This window comes from Amblyraja radiata, chromosome 18 (genome assembly GCF_010909765.2).
Source record: "Amblyraja radiata isolate CabotCenter1 chromosome 18, sAmbRad1.1.pri, whole genome shotgun sequence".
NCBI lineage: Eukaryota > Metazoa > Chordata > Chondrichthyes > Rajiformes > Rajidae > Amblyraja > Amblyraja radiata.
In genome coordinates this window covers 48,029,786-48,053,146 of record NC_045973.1, presented here as the reverse complement: position 1 = coordinate 48,053,146, position 23,361 = coordinate 48,029,786, and the positions used below count along the sequence as shown (strand labels likewise).

The following is a 23,361-nucleotide window of genomic DNA, read 5'->3' as shown; positions in this document are numbered from 1 at the left end:
GCGTGGGTCTGTGTGCTCGCTCTCCCCTGTCTCCCACTTGCATCTGGCCCATCTCTCTCACTGTTACAACCCGCTGCCCCACTGCCTGACATCCCCGTTCCTCAGATTAAATATATTTTTACATATAAATTAATAATAAAATTAAGAATTTATACAAAGTTTCTTCAGCCAGCGCTTTGTTCTCTTTTTCTTTATGGCAAATGACCTTTGATAAATCCCATGATTCTTTGCCTTTTTCGGAATACCGAACTCGCTTACTGCCCATATAAGAATAAATTACAAATAAAAAGAAAAATAAATCTTGAAACACCAATGTCTCATTTTGATAGATGAAAACTAAATATTTATCATCCATTCTTGTGAAGACAGTTGGCATCGCTACTGGTCAATATTTCCTTTATTTAAAATGATCTTTTTTCTGTAATGTTCTTTGTGGGATATTGAAGTCCCGATGGAAAATAACTGGTATTAAAGTTTCGGAAATCATGGTAAGAGTTTGAAATCCTACTTCAGGCACTGACTCCCTCCACAATGGTTACAAGATACGTGAATCACTTTACCCAATTATGCAATCTCTCACAAGACCAGATATAATTGTTATATCTCTATTAGGGTAGTTGTGGGCAAAATTATTTCAATAAACATTATGCATCAGGTGCCGAAGTGTGCTGGATGGCAACAATGCTTTAAAAAAGTTCCAGAAGTGTCCTTGAATGAACACACACTCTTTATGAGCTCCTCATGTGTAGACATTTGTTTGAGTCATTCTGCAATGGCCTCTGGCCGAGTTTATATCCCATTCTGCACACCCACCAAGCGCTGCAAAGAATCAGAACCATTAAACGTAATGACATTATTGAGGATGTCGAATGGACACATGATTATGTTGTTAGGGTCACACACACTTTTTCTTTTTTCTCTCTCTCTTTCTCTCTCTTCTCTCTTTCCCTGTCCTCTCTGTTTCCTCTCTCTCTCCCCTCTCCCTCCCCTCTCTCTCTGTCTCCCTCCTCTCTTTCTACTCTCTCTCTCTTCCCCTCTCTCACACGTTTTTAAATGTGCCTATACATTCTGCATTGAGCTTCTTCAAAAGTCAAGATCCCAGTGAGCACGTACATTATAGCACCATACTGCTCTGGGAAATGTAGTATAATGCATTTTGTTCAGAGTCTGTTTCCATTCTGTGGTACCTGGTCATGCACTCTCTAGTTGTGGCTTTTGCCTGCATTACTAGAGTGATCAATCAAGCTAATGGAATGTTGGCCTTCAGAACAAGAGGATTTCAGTATAGGAGTAAAGAGGTTCTTCTGCAGTTGTATAGGGCTCTGGTGAGACCACATCTGGAGTATTGTGTACAGTTTTGGTCTCCTAATTTGCGGAAGTACATTCTTGTGATTGAGGCAGTAGGTTCACGAGATTGATCCCTGGGATGGCGGGACTGTCATATGAGGAAAGATTGAAAAGACTAGGCTTGTATTCACTGGTGTTTAGAAGGATGAGGGGGGTCTTATAGAAACATATAAAATTATAAAAGGACTGGACAAGCTAGATGCAGGAAAAATGTTCCCAATGTTGGGCGAGTCCAGAACCAGGGGCCACAGTCTTCGAATAAAGGGGAGGTCATTTAAGACTGAGTTGAGAAAAAACGTTTTCACCCAGAGAGTTGTGAATTTATGGAATTCCCAACCACAGAGGGCAGTGGAGGCCAAGACACTGGATGGATTTAAGAGAGAGTTAGATAGAGCTCTAGAGGCGAGTGGAGTCAAGGGATATGGGGAAAAGGCAGGCACAGGTTATTGATAGGGGACGATCAGCCATGATCACAATGAATGGAGGTGCTGTCTCGAAGGGCCGAATGGCCTCCTCCTGCACCTATTTTCTATGTCTATGTCTCTATGATCCCATTTCAAAAGCAATTCCTGTGCTGAGCGCACACACACTTCATTTGTCCAAGTCCTTCTGCTGCCTCATTATATGGACAGAATTTAGCTGTTGTACTCATTATTATCTGACAGAAATGTGACCACAGAATAAACGGAAGGTAGACGAAAAAACTCAGCGGGTGAGGCAGCACCTATGAAGAGAAGAAATAGGCGACGTTTCGGGTCGAGACCCTTCTTCAGACGGAAATCAGTGAGAACTTTTATATATAAACTTTGATAAATTTCATGCAATGTTTATTGTCTACTTTTTATTTTCATTCCTAAAGGGTATCCGGAAGAAAAATGGAAAAGTTTAAAGTTTCAGTTAATATTGGATCAACCAAGAAAGTCACATTTGAATTAACCTACGAAGAATTATTAAAACGGAACCTGGGTAAATATGAAATGAACATCCGAGTGAACCCAAAGCAACTGGTAAAACATTTCCAGGTACATTTCCGTAGTATTTTGGCTCTTTGTGATTTTGTCCATGTAATAAGTATCTACACACTTTGAATTCTTGTTTCCAGATTGATGTACACATTTTTGAACCACAAGGCATTTCCTTTCTGGATGTTAATTCCACTTTCCAAATGAATAATCTGACTTCTCTTGTGAAAAAGAAACTAAGTGGAACAAAGGTACAAAAACAGTGTACATTCTATTTTGTTTTATTGTGAAGGTCAAAAGCGGGCAGGTTAACACTGATTCCATGTTTCGTTCAGGCGCACATATCCTTCAAACCAACTCTGGAACAACAGCGTAAATGCCCTGACTGTCATGACACGGTTCTGAATGGAGACTTCTTTGTATATTATGATGTCAATAGAGATTTGTCTGCTGGCAGTATCCAGGTAACTGAACTTAATGAAAACCATTGATGACACTAAAGGGAGGCACGGTGGCACAGCGGTGGAGTTGCTGCCTGCAGCACCAGAGATTCTGGTTCAATCCTGGCTATGGGTGTTGTCTGTACATTTTGTATGACCACGTTGGTTTTCCCCAGGGTGCTCCGGTTTCTTTCCACACTCTAAAGAAGTACAGGTTTGTACGTTAATTGGCTTTTGTAAGAATTATAAATTGCCCCAAGTGTGTAGTGTGTGCTGGTGCAACAGTGTTGGTTTGCATGGACTTGGCGGGCCGAAGGGCCTGTTCCCACATTGTATCTATAAAGTAAACAAAACTGTTAATGTATTCTGATTATTCTTTTTTTTTTTTTTAATTCAGATTGTAAATGGATATTTTGTACATCATTTTGCACCAGCTAACTTAACCAAGATTCCCAAAAATGTTGTGTTTGTGATAGACCACAGTGGATCCATGGATGGGGCCAAAATGTATCAGGTAAGAAATGTTTGGGAGGGAATTTCTGTGTTGTTTGCTCTCTTCACCTCAAGTTGCCCAGATCTGTGCACGGACAAGTGGCCAATTCACTTGTACCACATACCTGACAAAATGAGATAGGAAGGAAAGGCTTTTTTTGTACATTCGTTATTTTTACATCTGCAGTACTTCCCACCTAATGAAATTTTGAGAAGTATAGTTACACGTCTAAGTTAGGAAGCAAGGCACCTGGTTTGCAAATAGCCAAGTATCTGAAAGTAGTTGGTCAGGTAATTTGTTTAAGTGATGTTTTCCATCAAACTTGTCTTCCTCTCAACTGCCCTACAACATAGAAACATAGAAGGTAGATGCAGGAGTATGCCCTTCGAGACAGCACCACCACCATTCAATATGATCATGGCTGATCATCCAGAATCAGTACCATCTTCCTGCTTTTTACCAATATCCCTTGATGCCATTAGCCTCAAGGGCTATATCTCACTCTATCTTGAAAACATCACAGGACTCGCGTTAAACGGAAGACACAAAAAGCAAATTACAATTTCTGGTGGGAGTTTGATTCACATCTCAGAGAAACAGAAATGGGACCCTCAGCCCACACATTCCAAGCCTCTTTCCTCCCCAAACAATTATCTTACACTGTTGGCAATTCATAGTCGCCAGTTCACCTACCATGTCTTCGGCAGGTAGATGGAAGCTGGATTCCCTGGAGAATAGCTATGAGGTCACGAGGAGAATGTACCACCTCCACACAAACAGTACCTAAGGTCGGGATCAAACCTGGGTCTCTGGAGCTGTGAGGCAGTGGCTCTACCAGCTGCGTCACTGTGCTGTTAATTTTAACTCATTTAGTCAAAATAATCGTTGACCCATTGAGTGTCTACGATTCATAGATTCTTCAATTTTTCATTAAGTAGGGAAAAACAGCATCAAAACCTACATCTAATTTAATGATATAGTCATGGAGTCCTGCAGCCTGGAAGCAGGCCCTTCAGCACAGATCTCCAGTCAGATGAGTACCCCTCCCCCACTACCCTCTGTCTTCTATAGTCAAACCAACTTTGAAACCGATCTACCACATCTCCATGGATCTCATGTGCCTTCATCTTCTTGATCAGCTAACCATGAGAGACCTTGTTGAGTGTGTTACTAAAGTCCACGTATACGATAGCCAGAGCCTCTTCAATCATCTTTGTCACCCACTCCAAAAACTCACTCATAAGGTCATGACCTCCTCCACATTCTGACTATCTCTAATAAGTCTATGTTTTTCCAGATGCTGGTAGATCCTATCAGCAAGAATGCTCTTCAATCATAAAATGTTAGGGCGGCACAATGACACAGCGGTAGAGTTGCTGCCTTACAGCGCCAGAGACACAGGTTCCATCCTGACCTCGGGTGCGCTCTGTACGGCGTTTATATGTTCTCACCGTGACCACGTGGGTTTTCTCTGGGTACTCCGGTTTCCTCACACACCCCAAAGACGTCCAGGTTTGTAGATTAATTGGCTTTGGTAAAATTGTAAATTGCCCCTGGTGTGTAGGATAGTACTAGTTTATGGGGTGATTGCTGGTCGCTGCAGATTTGGTGACCAAAGGGACTGGTTTCATGCCGTATCTCTAATGTTTAATTTCCCTACAACTGTTGATGCCAGAGAGTAATGGTGGATGGTTGTTTGTCAGGTTGGAGGCCAGTGACTAGTGGGGTGCCACAGGGATCTGTGTTGGGTCCACTGTTGTTTGTCATGTACATCAATGATCTGGATGATGGTGTGGTAAATTGGATTAGTAAGTATGCAGATGATATTAAGATAGGTGGGGTTGTGGATAATGAAGTAGATTTTCAAAGTCTACAGAGAGATTTATGCCAGTTGGAAGAGTGGGCTGAAAGATGGCAGATGGAGTTTAATGTTGATAAGTGTGAGGTGCTACATCTTGGCAGGACAAATCAAAATAGGACGTACATGGTAAATGGTAGGGAATTGAAGAATGCAGGTGAACAGAGTGATCTGGGAATAACTGTGCACAGTTCCCTGAAAGTGGAATCTCATGTAGATAGGGTGGTAAAGAAAGCTTTTGGTGTGCTGGCCTTTATAAATCAGAGCATTGAGTATAGAATTTGGGATGTAATGGTAAAATTGTACAAGGCATTGGTGAGGCCAATTCTGGAGTATGGGGTACAATTTTGGTCGCCTAATTATAGGAAGGATGTCAACAAAATAGAGAGAGTACAGAGGAGATTTACAAGAATGTTGCCTGGGTTTCAGCAACTAAGTTACAGAGAAAGGTTGAACAAGTTAGGGCTTTATTCTTTGGAGCGCAGAAGGTTAAGGGGGGACTTGATAGAGGTCTTTAAAATGATGAGAGGGATAGACAGAGTTGACGTGGATAAGCTTTTCCCACTGAGAGTAGGGAAGATTCAAACAAGGGGACATAACTTGAGAATTAAGGGACAGAAGTTTAGGGGTAACATGAGGGGGAACTTCTTTACTCAGAGAGTGGTGGCTGTGTGGAATGAGCTTCCAGTGAAGGTGGTGGAGGCAGGTTCGTTTTTATCATTTAAAAATAAATTGGATAGTTATATGGACGGGAAAGGAATGGAGGGTTATGGTCTGAGCGCAGGTATATGGGACTAGGGGAGAGTACGTGTTCGGCACGGACTAGAAGGGTCGAGATGGCCTGTTTCCGTGCTGTAATTGTTATATGGTTATATGGTTGTAAGGTTCACTGGCCTCTGATTTCCTAGTTTGTTCCTGTTGCTCTTCTTAAACAGCGGAACAACATTGGCTATTCCTTAAACAGCTGAGCAATATTGGTTATACAGATGCAGTATATTTCATCTCTTACAGACAAATGAAGCTCTTTTAAAAATTTTGGCTGATATGCATGAACAGGATAATTTTGCCATCATTATCTTTGATCATCAGTATTCAATATGGAAAGATACTGTTTTTCAAGCAACTCCAGAGAATGTGGCTGAAGCTAAAACATTTGTAAGAACTATAAGCGCTTCAGGAGGTAAGGTTTTTAGTTTTCATGAATAAAACCAATCCTTTTATTTTACTCTACCTATTTAGATCAGTTAATGCGAAAGGGGAATGTTTATTCTTCAATATAAATCTCAAATTTCCTTCCCTCAAGGAAATATAATTATTTGTGGATGGACAGTATGTGTCTTTATATGTCACTTCTCACATCCAAATGCAGACTCAGACTATCTTTCAGACCAGGTATAACCTTTGAAGAATAACCATTTCTGTTACATTGACAGGCGCATCATAAACCCCGTACTCAGTAAGCTCCTCTCAAAGAAAATCTTTGCCCACATCTTCATAATCATAGAGTTGTAGAATCATATGGAGCGGAAAATGCCCTTCAGCCCACCATGTCAATGCCAACATCAAGTGCCTTGATCCATAATCTATGTGGTCTATAGTCTACTATACATTTGTGAGAAGTAACTTATAAAGGGGAGTTTATTTCAGAAGGCTCTTTAAGGAGTTCATTCTCCATACACATTTTCTGAAAATTCTATACATAAATACAATCAAGTTAAACTCAAGTACAATATTCATAGCGAGAGGATTTGAGTTTAGGAGCAAGGAGGTCCTACTGCAGTTGTACAGGGCCCTGGTGAGACTGCACCTGGTGTATTGTGTACAGTTTTGATCTCCTAATTTGAGGAAGAACATTTTTGCTATTGAGGGAGTGCAACGTAGTTTCACCAGGTTAATTCCCAGGGTGACGGGACTGACATATGATGAAAGAATGGATCGACTGGGCTTATATTCACTGGATGAGGATGAGAGGGATCTTATAGAAACATATGACATTCTTAATGGATTGGACAGGCTTGATGCAGGAAGAATGTTCCCTGATGTAGGTGAGTCCAGAAACTGAAGTCACAATTTAAGAAGAAGGAATAGGTAGGTCATTTATATAACCATACAACAATTACAGCACGGAAACAGGTCATCTCGGCCCTTCTAGCCCGTGCCGAACACTTATTTTCCCCTAGTCCCATCTACCTGCACTCAGACCATAACCCTCCATTCATTTCCCATCCATATACCTATCCAATTTATTTTTAAATGATAAAATCGAACCTGCCTCCCCCACTTCCACTGGAAGTTCATTCCACACTGCTACCACTCTCTGAGTAAAGAAGTTCCCCCTCATGTTACCCCTAATCTTCTGTCCCTTAAGTCTGAAGTCATGTCCTCTTGTTTGAATCTTCCCTACCCTCAATGGGAAAAGCTTATCCTCGTCAACTCTGTCTATCCCTCTCATCATTTTAAAGACCTCTATCGTCCCCCCTTAACCTTCTGCGCTCTAAAGAATAAAGACCTAACTTATTCAACCTTTCTCTGTAACTTAGTTGTTGAAACCCAGGCAACATTCTAGTAAATCTCCTCTGTACTCTCTCTATTTTGTTGACATCCTTCCTATAATTGGGCGACCAAAATTGTACACCATACTCCAGAATTGGTCTCACCAATGCCTTGTACAATTTTAACATTACATCCCAACTTCTATACTCAATGCTCTGATTTATAAAGGCCAGCACACCAAAAGCTTTCTTTACCACCCTATCTACATGAGATTCCACCTTCAGGGAACTATGCACAGTTATTCCTAGATCCCTCTGTTCAACTGCATTCCTCAATTCGCTACCATTTACCATGTACGTCCTATTTTGATTTGCCCTGCTAAGATGTAGCACCTCACACTTATCAGCATTAAACTCCACCTGCCATCTTTCAGCCCATTCTTCCAAATGGCCTAAATCTCTCTGTAGACTTTGGAAATCTACTTCATTATCCACAACACCACCTATCTTAGTATCATCTGCATACTTACTAATCCAATTTACCACACCATCATCCAGATCATTGATGTACATGACAAACAACAGTGGACCCAACACAGATCCCTGAGGCACCCCACTAGTCACCGGCCTCCAACCTGACAAACAGCCATCCACCATTACTCTCTGGCATCTCCCATTCAGCCACTGTTGAATCCATCTTGCTACTCCACTATTAATACCCAACAATTGAACCTTCTTAACCAACCTTCCATGAGGAACCTTGTCAAAGGCCTTACTAAAGTCAATATAGACAACATCCACTGCTTTGCCCTCATCAATTTCCCTGTTTATCCAGATGCTTATATATATTATCTCTAAGTATCCTTTCCATTAATTTGCCCACCACTGAAGTCAAACTAACAGGTCTATAATTGCTAGGTTTACTCTTAGAACCCTTTTTAAACAATGGAACAACATGCGCAGTACGCCAATCCTCCGGCACTATTCCCGTTTCTAATGACATTTGAAATATTTCTGTCATAGCCCCAGCTATTTCTACACTAACTTCCCTCAATGTCCTTGGGAATATCCTGTCAGGACCTGGAGACTCATCTACTTTTATATTTTTCAAAAGTATCAGTACTTCTTTTTCTTTGAATCTCATAGTTTCCATAGCTACTCTACTTGTTTCCCTTACCTCACATAATTCAATATCCTTCTCCTTGGTGAATACCGAAGAAAAGAAATTGTGCAATATCTCCCCCATCTCTTTTGGCTCTGCAGATAGCTGTCCACTCTGTCTCTCTAATGGACCAATGTTATCCCTCTTTATCCTTTTGCTATTAATATTGCTGTAGAAACCCTTTGGATTTACTTTCATCTTACTTGCCAAAGCAACCTCATATCTTCTTTTAGCTTTTCTAATTTATTTCTTAAGATTCCTTTTACATTCTTTATACTCCTCAAGCACCTCGTTTACTCCATGCTGCCTATAATTATAGTAGATCTCTCTCTTTTTCCGAACCAAGTGTCCAATTTCCCTTGAAAACCATGGCTCTTTCCAATTTTTACTATTTCCTTTCAACCAAACAGAATTTAGGACCGAGATGAGGAAAATCTTTTACACCCATAGAGTTGTGAATCTGTGGAATTCTCTGCCATGGAAGGCAGTGGATGCCTATTCACTGGATATATTCAAGCGAGAGTTAGATAAAGCAGGAACGGGGTACTGATTTTGGATGATCAGCCATGATCATATTGAATGGCGGTGCTGGTTCGAAGGGTCCAATGCCCTACTTTAGTACCTATTTTCTATGGTTCTATGTTTCTAATACATAGAATGAAAGGGAAGATACAGAGTGCAGAATATTGTTCTCAGCATTATAGCGTATCAGTTCCATAGACAAAGTCCAATGACTGCAATGGGGTATAGGTAAATCGAACAGTACACTAGCTTATGAAGGAGCATTCAGAGGCCTGATAACAGAGGGAAAAAATGTGACAAAAGCAGATAACTTTCTATATCAGATCATAAGATTTTGAAAGATAAACGTGATATTTCTTTATGTTATAGCAACAAATATTAATGATCCCATGCTGGAAGCAGTGCAACTTCTGGACAAAGCTCATAGAGACAAGCAACTGCCTGAAAGGAGTGTCTCCATGATTATTCTGTTAACTGACGGTGATCCAAACAGAGGTTAGTAAAACCAATGCATTCTCTCATATGAATATCTATCGAAATGAACTCAAACTAAAAATCAAACAAATGTAAGTCTATGCCTGGATCTTATAGAGGTGTATAAAATCATGAGAGAAATGAATCTCTTGCCCAGAGTGGGGGAATCGGGGACCAGAGGACGTAGGTTCAAGATGAAGGGGAAAAGATTCATTCGGAATCTGAGGGGTAACTTTTACACACAAAGGGTGGTGGGTGTATGTAACATTCTGCCAGAGAAGGTAGTTGAGGCTAGGACTATTTAAGAAACAATTAGACAGGTACATGGATAAGACACGTTTGGAGGGATAAGGACTAAGCGCAGGCTGGTGGAACTGGTGTAGTTGGGACATGTTGGCTGCTGTGGGCAAGTTGGGCCGAAAGGCCTGTTTCCACACTGTGTCACTCTATGACTCTATATGTCCGAGCTTGTGTACTTTTTGCTGATGTAATGTTCTTTGAACATGTCCTAAGCAGTTTCAGAGAATAAAAGAGAAAAATAGAAATAAAATGTTCGTACTGTTGGTCGGTGGAAGATGCATGGGGTTGTGACCGTGAGCTGCAGACCCCAGGCACCTCAGGCCATTGCTATTTGTTCAGACATTTCTCTTCAGCAGGTTGCGACTGCTGGGGCCTTGGAGTCCTGCCTCTGGGGGACAAGATCTATTCCATCTTTCGTGCCTCTTCAGCATCCTGCTAGCAAAGCAGAGCATTGCAACATCCGGAGGTGTGGTGTCCACTCGAGAATGCTCTGGGACCTCGGGCTGAGGCTCCGGTACCTATTCTATCTAGCAATGCCCTGCTATCCTCCCCAGCAAAAACAGGGTTGTTTTGCTTGACGTGCTTTTTGCTGCATGCAAGAAATACATTGAATATACACTGCAATCTTTTCTTGCATTAGCCATGATCATACTGAACTGAAGGGCAGGCTTGAGGATCTGAGTGGCCTTCTCCTTCCCCCAACTGTCTTGTGTTCTCATGATGACCACTCATTTTGACATCACATTGCTGTTGGATTCTATGTTTGAGGGCCATGGCAACCCTCCACTCCAGATGCAGTACATCACCTAAATTTACTGATCCACATCCCTGCCAATATCCATACTCCATATATATATATGTATTTATATGGTTATATATTCATATATAAATATACATGGATTTAAGAGAGAGTTAGATAGAGCTCTAGAGCTCTAGAGTCAAGGGATATGGGGAGAAGGCAGGCACGGGTTATTGATAGGGGACGATCAGCCATGATCACAATGAATGGTGGTGCTGGCTCGAAGGGCCAAATGGCCTCCTCCTGCACCTTGTTTCTATGTTTCTACATTATTTTGTTTTCCCGTTTATAACATTGTTTACAGAATACTATGTTTACATATTCTGTTGTGCTGCTGCAAGTAAGGATTTCATTGTTCTAACTGGGACGTGAGAGAATAACACACTCTTGACTCTTGACTTACATCGCTAATTTGTGGGATAGAACTAGTGTACGGGTGATCGGTGGTCGGCGTGGACTTGGTGGGCCGAAGGGCCTGTTTCCACGCTGTATATTTAAATTAAACTAAAAACACTAAAACCAGAGGAAATCTAAAGAAGGGTCTCTACCCGAAACATCACCCAATTTCTTCTATCCAGAGATGCTGGCTGTTCCATGGAGTTACCCTGCACAATTAAAGCATGGAATAGTCTTCATCCTACCATAGTTCCCCAACCAGACGCAACTAAATTTAAGGTAGCTCTTATTTCCCAAGAACCCTTTTTTGCTTAAGTCCAAGTCAAGAGTCAAGAGAGTTTTATTGTCATGCGTCCCAGATCGGACAATTAAATTCTTGCTTGCTGCAGCCTAACAGAATATGTAAACATAACTAGACTAAGTGGGACCCATTGGGTCCCAGCATCACATGGGAGGGCTGGTCACCAATGCAATATTCCACCTCTCCACCAATTCCAATATTACTCGCTGGAAGGGGGGGCTTTCTGTTGCGCTAGTATGGGTGTTGCGGGCCAAAGGTACTGGTTTCCAGAGGGCTAGTATAGACATTGTGCGCCGAATGGATTCTTGGGGTGGCAGCCAACTGTTGCAACGATTTTAAAAGCCAAGCCAAGGCAAACAATTGGGCAGCAGCCACCCGACAACCAAAATTCATTTTGTGAACACAAACTTTTTTAAAAGGCGAGGCAAACAATTGGGCAGCAGCCACCCGATAACCAAAATTCATTTTGTGAATGAAAACTCGTTAAAAAGGCGAGGCAAACAATTGGGCAGCAGCCACCCGACAACCAAAATTCATTTTGTGAACACAAACTCGTGAAAAAGGAGAGGCAAACAATTGGGCAGCAGCCACCCGACAACCAAAATTCATTTTGTGAACACAAACCCGTTAAAAAGGCGAGGCAAACAATTGGGCAGCAGCCACCCGCCAACCAAAATTCATTTTGTGAACACAAACTCGTTAAAAAGGCGAGGCAAACAATTGGGCAGCAGCCACCCGACAACCAAAATTCATTTTGTGAACACAAACTCGTTAAAAAGGCGAGGCAAACAATTGGGCAGCAGCCAAACGACAACCAAACTTCATTTTGTGAACACAAACTTGTTAAAAAGGTGAGGCAAACAATTGGGCAGCAGCCACCTTACAGCCGCATCGAGGGGACTCGCCGTGTAGTAGACATGTGTTCAGTGTTATTCGCAGCTCAGAGAGCCGTGACCTTCTCGCTTCCTGGGTCTGGCAGAGACTGAGTGAGGGGCTACACTTCCAGGTTTAATAGTCCCGTCCCCCCGCCGCCAGCGGGGGCAGCAGAGAGAATGGGGATTTTGTTTAAAAACATTAATATCTTTCTGATTTTTCATCATTGGGAAAAATCCTCCGGTCCCGGAAGGCGGAGGGGGGCTCTGAGCGAGGTGGCCAAAAATGACGGCCGTTGGTGGCGGCGTTCTCTCGGCAATCACACCACATCGAGCCAAAAGCGGTCACGATCAGACTTTTAGTAATATAGATACAGAACAGGAGATAAAAGTTCAGTGTGTCTATATACCATAGACCATATATATACACAATAAATAAACAGATAAAGTGCAATAGGCTCTGCGTCCAGAGAGACAATTGATATATCTTCTTTTTCCATTTTATGTGAGTACATTATATTAAACAGGCGTCTCAAATTATTAAATGATTGTCTTTTAGGTATAAACCCCGTTTGGTCTGGATTTATCAATTTATTAATATATTTACTTAATCTTCTTGCTAAAGTCTTAGCTACGATTTTCTGATCTGTATTTAAAAGTGATATGGCTCTGTATGAACCCGGTTCTTCTAGATCTTTATCTTTTTTTGGTATAAGCGTAATAGTTGATTCAGCTAATGTTTCTGGTAGTTTACTTCAGCTCCAGGGAGTGATTCTGCGTTGGTTTTCAGCGGTCGCGGTGAGGCGGTGACCGGACAGCAATGGCGGCGAGAGCTCCCACAATGCAAAGGGAGGGAGAAAATGGCCGACACCGACCAGTTGCCGTGGCAGTGCGCATGTGCAGAGCGCCACATGCGCACAACCATGGCCGATGATGTGCTGGCCGTGGTTGTGTGCATGTGCAGTGGGAGGATGTGCAGGTCGCGGCAGTGTGCATGTGTAAGGCGGCCGGCCATGCCGGCAAATGAGGAGCGAGCGGAGAGCGGAGAGCGGAGACCTGGACATGGATATGGATGGTGGGCAGAGACGGAAAGTGACAGAGAGAGAGATAGAGAGTGGGGCACGCTGAGAGTTGAACGTTGCTTGCCGAGCCGGGCAAAATGGCATGGCATTTAGGTTGTCCGGCCACACTTTAGGTCGCCATTGGCACCCGGGCAACCGCTAATTTCGAGCCCTGGTACGTTAGCAGCAAGTCTTAGGTACATGCACCCCATATTTTACCTGGTGGTTGCGAGCTTGCAAAAGAGTGCATAAATCAAAAAGCGCACAAATCAAACATATGCCAGCTAAATGAGGGTAAATCACATCATACAACAATATAAAGTTTTCCCTTGTTTTCTTTTTCTTTCTTTCTGTTCTGCAAAACTGAACTTGCAAGATAACTTTCAAAGCTGGGGTGTAATTTTGCCAGGCATAAATTTGAGTGAGTTATTGCGAAAATAGGAGCGTGTAAAGGAAACCTCAGTAGTAATTGGCCAAGCCAGTTATTCTAAAAATCAAGCTTGCATAAAACGTGATGTGCCTGTACATAGACAATGCTGTAAATGTTGAACTTGTACATATATGGTTGCTTGATTAAACAACATACCAGGAGCACCATGGTAAACATCCAAGGCATTGCCTGTTTACAGAGCCAGGTTTAGGTTTATTATTGTCATGTGTATCGAGGTACAGTGAAAAGCTTCGTTCTGCATGCTATCCAAACAAATCAGATAATACTGCACATAAATACAATCGTCATTTTTTGTGTGCAATAGATGAAACTAAGGGGAAGGTGCAAAGTGCAGAATATTAAAATGCAGAAGTATTTCTTGCCCACCAAAATAAATTATTTGTGTTGGTTTTAATTGCAGGAGAGTCAGACCCAGCAAAAATTCAGGAAAATGTTAAAAATGCTGTACGGGAAAAGTACAATGTGTACGCCCTTGGGTTTGGTTACGACGTGAAATTCAGCTTTCTGGAGAAAATGGCACTGGAGAATAATGGTATTGCACGGCGGATTTATGAGGATTCGGATGCCCCCTTACAACTGCAGGTGAAATTAATGTTAGACTTTTAACATATCGATAATATGGATAATAGATCCCTTCTTGCGGACCAGAAGCTCCTCATAACTGCCTCACTACTGGCAAGCATTTCCATACAAGTATTGCAGGTCCACACATTGAAGTACTTAGTTTTGCAGGTGGGGTTTGACCCTTGACTGCGCATAAATGGAAATCTTCACAGTGACACAGCTGGTAGAGATGCTGCCTCACAGCATTGGAGACCAGGGTTCGATTCTGACCTCCAGTGGTGTTAGTGTGGAGTTTGCACGTCTTCCCTGTGACTGCGTGGGCTTCCTCCGGGTGCTCCGGTTTCCTCCCACCTCTCAAGGACATGTGGCTTTGCAGGTTCACAAAATTGCTGGGGAAACTCAGCGGGTGCAGCAGCATCTATGGAACGAAGGAAATAGGCGACGTTTCGGGCCGAAACCCTTCTTCAGACTGATGGGGGGTGGGGGGGGGGGAGAAAGAAGGAAAAGGGGAGGAGGGGGAGGAGCCCGAGGGCGGGCGGATGGGAGGGTGGGAGGAGACAGCTAGAGGGTTAAGGAAGGGGAGGAGACAGCAAGGGCTAGCAAAATTGGGAGAATTCAATGTTAATGCCATACGGACGCAAGGTCCCCAGACGGAATTTGCGGTGCTGTTCCTCCAATTTCCGGTGTTGCTCACTCTGGCAATGGAGGAGACCCAGGACAGAGAGGTCGGATTGGGAATGGGAGGGGAAGTTGAAGTGCTGAGCCACCGGGAGTTCAGGTAGGTTATTGCGGACTGAGCGGAGGTGTTCGGCGAAACGATCGCCCAACCTACGCTTGGTCTCCCCGATGTAAATCAGCTGACATCTAGAGCAGCGGATGCAGTAGATGAGGTTGGAGGAGATACAGGTGAACCTTTGTCGCACCTGGAACGACTGCTTGGGTCCTTGAATGGAGTCGAGGGGGGAGGTGAAGGGACAGGTGTTGCATTTCTTGCGGGTTAATTGGTCCTGCATAATTCCATCTAATGGATGAGAAAGTGGGATGACATAGAACTGGTGTGAGCGGGTGGTCGATGATTGGTGTGGATTTGCTGGGCTAAAGAGCCTAATTCCATGCCCCCCCCCCCCCCCCCCCCCCCTTCTCTCTCTCTCTCTCTTTTTACCAGACTGATTCCTGGGATGTCAGGACTTTTATATAAAGAAAGACTGGATAGACTCGGCTTGTACTCGCTAGAATTTAGGAGATTGAGGGGGGATCTTATAGAAACATACAAAATTCTTAAGGGGTTGGACAGGCTAGATGCAGGAAGATTGTTCCCGATGTTGGGGAAGTCATCGGGGTCACAAGGGGTCACAGCTTGTGGATAGAGGGGAAATCCTTTAGGACCGAGATGAGAAAAACATTTTTCATACAGAGAGTGGTGAATCTCTGGAACTCTCTGTCACAGGAGGTAATAATAATAATAATAAATTTTATTTGTGGGCGCCTTTCAAAAGTCTCAAGGACACCTTACAGAATTTAACAAGAGTAAAAAACATATAATCGGAGTAAAATAAATAATAAAGACATCACCAATACACAAATTAAAGACAGAATTCGATCCAAAGACAAAAAAATCAAAAACACAATGTGAAGAGAGAGCAGTGAAGAAGAGGGGCCAGTTCATTGGCTATATTTAAGAGGGAGTTAGATGTGGCCCTTGTGGCTAAAGGGATCAGGGGGCATGGAGAGAAGGCAGGTACAGGATACTGAGTTGGATGATCAGCCATGATCATATTGAATGGCGGTGCAGGCTCGAAGGGCCGAATGGCCTCTACTCCTGCACCTATTTTCTATGTTTCTATGTTTCTATGTTTTTAATAGACATCTCTTTTCCACAGGGATTTTATGATGAAGTGGCAAATCCCTTGCTTTTGGATATTGAAATTCTGTACCCTGAGAATGCCGTTTCAGATTTAACTCAAGCCAGTTTTAGACAATATTACGATGGGTCAGAAATCGTTGTGGCGGGCAGGATTTCAGACAATTCTCTGCAAATCCTTACAGCAGAGGTCAATGCTCAAACAGTAAGTATTAACTGTAATGGCATCGAGCAATCAGTCTGTTGTGTAAAGGAGAACATGTGTAAACTGATATCCTTGGAGGGATGAAGTTCCAATGTGGCATCAGTGTGATTCTAGACCGATCACTGCAGTTTGACTGAATTACCCACTTAGTTTAAACTTCTCCCCATATCCCCAGACTCAGCTATTTTTATGAGCCCTATCTAGCTCTCTCTTGAAAGCATCCAGAGAACCTGGAAAGCATCCAGAGATGCTTTCAACTATATCAAAGTTGCCCCTCTGATTTTTAATAAACCTTTTCCCTCTCACCTTGAACTTATTGCCACTGTTTCTTGATTCCCCATTCTGGGAAAAAAGACTGTGTGCATGTGCCCTAACTGTAGCACTCATGATTTTATACATTTCTATAAGATCATTCCGCAGTCTCCTACACTCCTGGAATAAAGTCATAGCCTGCCTAACCTCTCCCTGTAACTCATACCCTCGAGTCTTGATATTTCATTTCCTTGTCAGTTTCATTTTTACACCAGTCCATTCATAAATCCTTCTGTTCAACTACAGCGCCCTCCATAATGTTTGGGACAAAGACCTATCATTTATTTATTTGCCTCGGTGCTCCACAATTTGAGATTTATAATTTTTAAAAATCACTTGTGACTAAAGTGCACATTGTCAGATTTTAATAAAGGCTTTTTTTATATATTTTGGTTTCAATTTGTAGAAATTACAATAGTGTTTATACATAATTGTCCCCCATTTCAGGGCACCATAATTTTTGGGACACAGCAATGTCATGTAAATGAAAGTAGTCATGTTTAGTATTTTGTTGCATATCCTTTGCATGCAATGACTGTTTGAAGTCTGCAATTCATGGACATCACCAATTGCTGGGTGTCTTCTCTGGTGATGCTCTGCCAGGTCTGTATTGCAGCCATCTTTAGCTTATGCTTGTTTTAGGGGCTAGTCCCCTTCAGCATATAAAAGGCATGCTCAATTGCGTTCAGATCGGGTGATCGACTTGACAAGAATTGACCATTTTTTAGCTTTGAAAAACTCCTTTGGTGCTTTAGCGGTGTGTTTGGGATCTTTGTTGTGCAGTAGAATGAACCGTCAGCCAATGAGTTTTGAGGCATTTGTTTGAACTAGAGCAGATAGGATGTGTCTATACACATCAGAATTCATTATGCTGCTGCCATCAGAAGTTGTATCATTAATGAAGTGAGTTCATTAAGTGAGTTAGTACCTTCAGCAGCCATATATGCCCAGGCCATAACACCCCCACCATCGTGTTTCACAGACGTGGTGATATGCTTTGGATTTTGGGCAGTTCCTTCTCTCCTCCATACTTTGTTCTTGCCATCACTCTGATACAAGTTAATCTTCATCTCATCTGTCCACAAGACCTTTTTTACAGAATTGTAGTTGCTCTTTTCAGAACTTCTTGGCAAACTGTAACCTGGCCATCCTATTTTTGCGGCTAACCAATATATCTTGCATCTTGTAGTGTAGCCCCTGTATTTCTGTTCATGAAGTCTTCTACGGACAGTGGTCATTGACAAATCCACACCTGACTCCTGAAGAGTGTTTCCGATCTGTCGGACAGGTGTTTGGGGATTTTTCTTTATTATAGAGAAAATTCTTCTGTCATCAGCTGTGGAGGTCTTCCTTGGCCTGCCAGTCCCTTTGTGATTAGTAAGCTCACCAGTGCTCACTTTCTTTTTAATGATGTTCCGAACAGTTGATTTTGGTAAGCCTAAGGTTTGGCTGATATCTTGAATAATTTTATTCTTGTTTCTCAGTCTCATAATGGCTTCTTTGACTTTCATTGGCACAACTTTGGTCCACGTGTTGATAAACAGCAATAAAGTTTCCAAAGGTGATGGAAAGACTGGAGGAAAGACTAGGTGCTGAGAGCTCTCTTATACCTGCATTAGGAGGCATTTAAACTCACCTGAGCAATTACAAACACCTGTGACGCCATGTGTCCCAAACATTATGGTGCACTGAAATGGGGGGACTATGTATAAAAATAGCTGTAATTTTTACATGGTGAAACCAAAATGTATGAAAATACCCTTTAATAAAATCTGACAATGTGCACTTTAACCACATGTGATTTTTTTAATTACAAATCTCAAATTGTGGCGTACAGATGCAAATAAATACATGATGGGTCTTTGTCCCAAACATTATGGAGGGAACTGTAGATGTGACCGATCATTATTCCTTTGTTGTTCAGATAACTTACTCCTGACTGGAACATAATGTCAAAAAAAATGTTTGCAGGACACTTAAAAATTGCTTCAATCACTTTTGTAATGGTTACAGGTATTTTGTACGTAAGCATACAGCCAATTTGAACTCATTGAGATCCCAACCAAAATGGTCAAGAACAGTTGAATTGTTAGACACACAAAGCTGGAGTAACTCAGCGGGTCTGGCAGCATGTGTGGAGAAAAGGATCAGGTGACGTTTTGGGTCGGGAGCCTTCTTTAGACTAAGAGTCAGGGGAGAGGGAACCAAAAGATATAGAAACATAGAAACATGGAAATTAGGTGCAGGAGTAGGCCATTCGGCCCTTTGAGCCTGCACCGCCATTCAATATAATCATGGCTGATCATCCAACTCAGTATCCCGTACCTGCCTTCTCTCCATACCCTCTGATCCCTTTAGCCACAAGGGCCACATCTAACTCCCTCTTAAATATAGCCAATGAACTGGCCTCAACTACCTTCTGTGGCAGAGAGTTCCAGAGATTCACCACTCTCTGTGTGAAATTTTTTTTTCTCATCTCGGTTTTAAAGGATTTCCCCCTTATCCTTAAGCTGTGACCCCTTGTCCTGGACTTCCCCAACATCGGGAACAATCTTCCTGCATCTAGCCTGTCCAACCCCTTAAGAATTTTGTAAGTTTCTATAAGATCCCTTCTCAATCTCCTAAATTCTAGAGAGTATAAACCAAGTCTATCCAGACTTTCTTCATAAGACAGTCCTGACATCCCAGGAATCAGTCTGGTGAACCTTCTCTGCACTCCCTCAATGGCAATAATGTCCTTCCTCAGATTTGGAGACAAAACTGTATGCAATACTCCAGGTGTGGTCTCACCAAGCCCCTGTACAACTGCAGTAGGACCTCCCTGCTCCTATACTCAAATCCCTTTGCTATGAAAGCCAACATACCATTCGCTTTCTTCACTGTCTGCTGCACCTGCATGCCTACTTTCAATGACTGGTGTACCATGACACCCAGGTCTCGCTGCATCTCCCCTTTTCCTAATCGGCCACCATTTAGATAATAGTCTGCTTTCCTGTTTTTGCCACCAAAATGGATAACCTCACATTTATCCACATTATACTGCATCTGCCATGCATTTGCCCACTCACCCAGCCTATCCAAGTCACCTTGCAGTCTCCTAGCATCCTCCTCACAGCTAACACTGCCCCCCAGCTTAGTGTCATCCGCAAACTTGGAGATATTGCCTTCAATTCCCTCATCCAGATCATTAATATATATTGTAAATAGCTGGGATCCCAGCACTGAGCCTTGCGGTACCCCACTAGTCACTGCCCGCCATTGTGAAAAGGACCCGTTTACTATACCAATATCAAAATATGAAAAGATACAATGAATGAAAGATATGCAAAAAGACAGATCAGAGCCAGCAACGATGATCATGAAATGTGGAGCCCACAAAGGTCCATTGTTGGCTGTGGGGAAGGTGATAATGAGTGATACAAACAGTGAATCTCAGCAGGACGAGTGAAACTAGTACATTGCTCCTCAACGGTTGAACTGCTGTTAGTTTTGATTAAAGAGTAAGTGTTACAAGCCTCATAACTGTAGAATATATGAACAAAACACCCACTGTTGGCATTATACAGTATATTCTATCAGTTATTATTTATTGCAATTAAAATTATTTTGCTTAGCAAATAATTATGTTTGTGCTTTTACTGAGTAAGTAATTATAAAATAGCTGCATCTGCTGCATCTGCTATCGAGTGTTCTGGTGTACATTTTGAATAAAGAACAAAGTGTAATTCATTCCCTGATATTTACAAGATTTTGCTTCTCCTAATTCTTCAACAGGCCAATGAAAATCTGACTTTATCTGCTGATGTGAATATACCAGAGGCTGAGAATATTATTCAACAGCAACAATACATTTTTGGTGACTTTACTGAGCGACTGTGGGCTTATTTGACCATACAGCAACTCTTAGACCAGCGGTAAAGTAATCTGAGATAATGCAATATCAAAACACAATCCAAAAACAATTGTCTACCCAATGCACAATAGTAATTAAAAGTCAATATTTTGGTTGTTTTGTCTTCATAAGCTGTTATCATTATTTTCCAATGTCTCCTAATTATTTTCATATAATATTGATTCCCTGAAGGCAAACAACACATGAATAGTTTACATAATTGCATGATCAGTTATTTATTTGGCCACAAAGCTATTAATTTCATGTGGTGACAATATGTCACCAAGTTAATTTCTATCATTCAAAGACACCAAATGCTGAAGTAGCTCAGGGGTCAGGCAGCATCCTAGAGAATATGGATTTTTGATTGTAATTAACATTCAGTCTGAAGAAGGGTCCTGACCCGATGGCCTCCAGGGATGCTGCCTGACCTGCTGAGTTACTCTAGCACCTTGTGTCTTTTTATGTAAACCAGCATCTGCAGTTCCTTGTTTCTATATTCTAATTTATATCAATCATTGTGTTCAGGGTTTCTGCAAGAGCAGATGACAAGAAAAACCTCACAGATGAAATTCTGTCACTTTCGCTGAAATACAACTTTGTTACATCACTGACGTCAATGGTTGTTACAAAACCTGAGGATACCAAGGATGAAACCTCTGTGGCTGACAAGCCATCTGATGATGGTAATCTTTGTATAAATCACCCTTCATTAGGCCCTGATTTTGCAATTAGTTTTTATCTTAACTGTCTGCGCAGTATGCCTACGTTTAACTTTAAAAGCAAGATTTTTGATTACAATGAACATTTGCTTTATCAATTAAATAAAAATTTGTGATCTAAAAATGGAAGTAATTCTTCTGAAGCTAGATTTATGACCTCTTAAAATAATTTAAAAAATTGAATTTTACCACTAAATAACTTCTTAAAGAAACTAAAACAGTCCACAATATCTGTGACTACAACAAAATGTATTAATTTTATTAAAATGTCGTTCATTTTAGAGTCATAGAGACATACAGCCTAGAAACATGCTCTTTGGCCAAACTTGCCCACACCGACCAATGTGTCCCATCTACACTAGTCCCATCAGCCTGCGTTTGGCACATATCCTTCCAAACATCCTATCTCTTCACCTGTCTAAATGTTTCTTAAACGTTGCAATAGTGCCTGCCTCAACTACCTCCTCTGGCCTCCTCTGGCAGCCCATAAATCCTTTTGTGCGAAACGTTACCCCTCAGACTCCTATTAAATCTTTCCTCCTTCACCGCATCTTCTCTTAAGTTGTTTCTAACTAAAATGACTCCTCCATTTCTAAAAAAAGCATGCACCCATTTCTTTCCCCAGAATGGGCCCTGAATCCAAACATGGCCTCAGCTTGTCTAAACCAAAACCTGGCATCTTTAACAAAGCACCATCTCTCTCAGTACAGCACTGACACAGCACACAAACACATGTACTCAAGTTAGACAGGCATGCACAATCCTCTGCCAGCAGCAATTGTTCTGTCTGTGTTATTTCTAAATATATTGATGATATTCTTTGCACAAGGCAATTTAACAATATTTTATTATCGTTAGGGATTTCCATCTTTGTCAAACTGTATCCAATATTGCTTCTGAATAGGGAAGAACGACACTGGTAAGGAGTTACACGTCAGGATAGAGTATCAGCATAGTTCATGAGTAATATCGCTGGAGAAACTGGAGGGGGGGAGGGCAGTGGGAGAGAGACAGAGTAAGACGGAGAGAGAGAAAGACAGAGAGACCTAGATGAAATGTATATCATAGAATTAAAGTTGCCAAACGAAAAACTGCTTCAATAAACTGCTCCTTTCGCTTTGATTAAATTATATTTTTCTATCTGATGTTTAATTGTTTCAAAGAGCCACCTATCTATTGTTAGCGATGAATAATATTATTTTTGCCCCCCCATAGATGTAATGCTTTAAAACAGTGACATTCTTGAGTCTTCACAAAAGTTGCCCATCAACTTGCCATCAACTTTTTGGTCCCGAACTACTGAAGCTAACAATGAATTTCAACATTTTAGAAAATTATTTGATTCTTAAAAACTGTTGCTAAACTTGGTTCCTTGCAATATTTTGTCAGCTCGAACTGATTACAAATACACGCCATGAACCTTTCCATTTCTTTTATTTTTCAGAGAGACCCGAGCAACGGAGATATTACGCTCCTCCCGCTTCTATCCCATGTAAGTGTATCCTAAAGAGATCTGTGAAACCACTGCAAGATCTGCTTTGTCAATTCAGATACGCGAAAGAAACCCACGGCATTGCTGCCTCGCTTACCAAGGTGTAAAAGATCAGATTCTGTTGCCTTATCGCAGGTTAAGCGAAAAAGTACTCTTCCTGGAGAAGAAGGAATGCCTGAGAAATGAAGAAAATAACCAATAAAAGGCGGAATCACAACAAAGCACAAATGTCTTCATTCACAGAACATAGAACAGTAACACTATACTAACTATAACTGTACTGAACACGATGCCAATTTAAGCTGCTCATTTACTTGCACATGGTCAATATTCCTTAATTCCCTTCCTGTTCACCTGGCTGTATAAATGCCTCTTAGATGTTG

At 41.8% G+C, this 23,361-nt stretch overlaps 1 protein-coding gene and 1 long non-coding RNA gene across 3 annotated transcripts in view; one reads left to right on the top strand and one right to left on the bottom strand.

Moving 5' to 3' along the window:
* LOC116983506 (inter-alpha-trypsin inhibitor heavy chain H3-like) overlaps positions 1–23,361 on the top strand; it is a 103,654-nt gene that overhangs the window by 64,555 nt on the left and 15,738 nt on the right. For both annotated transcript variants that reach the window (XM_033037320.1, XM_033037321.1), the window contains 11 exons: positions 2,207–2,369; positions 2,450–2,560; positions 2,645–2,773; positions 3,147–3,263; positions 6,112–6,280; positions 9,646–9,771; positions 14,331–14,512; positions 16,375–16,560; positions 20,647–20,786; positions 21,293–21,450; positions 22,931–22,978. In XM_033037320.1, the coding sequence (XP_032893211.1) occupies positions 2,207–2,369; positions 2,450–2,560; positions 2,645–2,773; positions 3,147–3,263; positions 6,112–6,280; positions 9,646–9,771; positions 14,331–14,512; positions 16,375–16,560; positions 20,647–20,786; positions 21,293–21,450; positions 22,931–22,978 (1,529 nt within the window). The remainder of the gene's footprint in view (positions 1–2,206; positions 2,370–2,449; positions 2,561–2,644; positions 2,774–3,146; positions 3,264–6,111; positions 6,281–9,645; positions 9,772–14,330; positions 14,513–16,374; positions 16,561–20,646; positions 20,787–21,292; positions 21,451–22,930; positions 22,979–23,361) is intronic.
* Positions 131–21,059, bottom strand: LOC116983511. The gene is made up of 3 exons (XR_004414715.1): positions 21,048–21,059; positions 17,996–17,997; positions 131–257 (listed from the first exon to the last, which is right to left on the bottom strand). It is a non-coding gene; the product is annotated as an uncharacterized LOC116983511 (long non-coding RNA).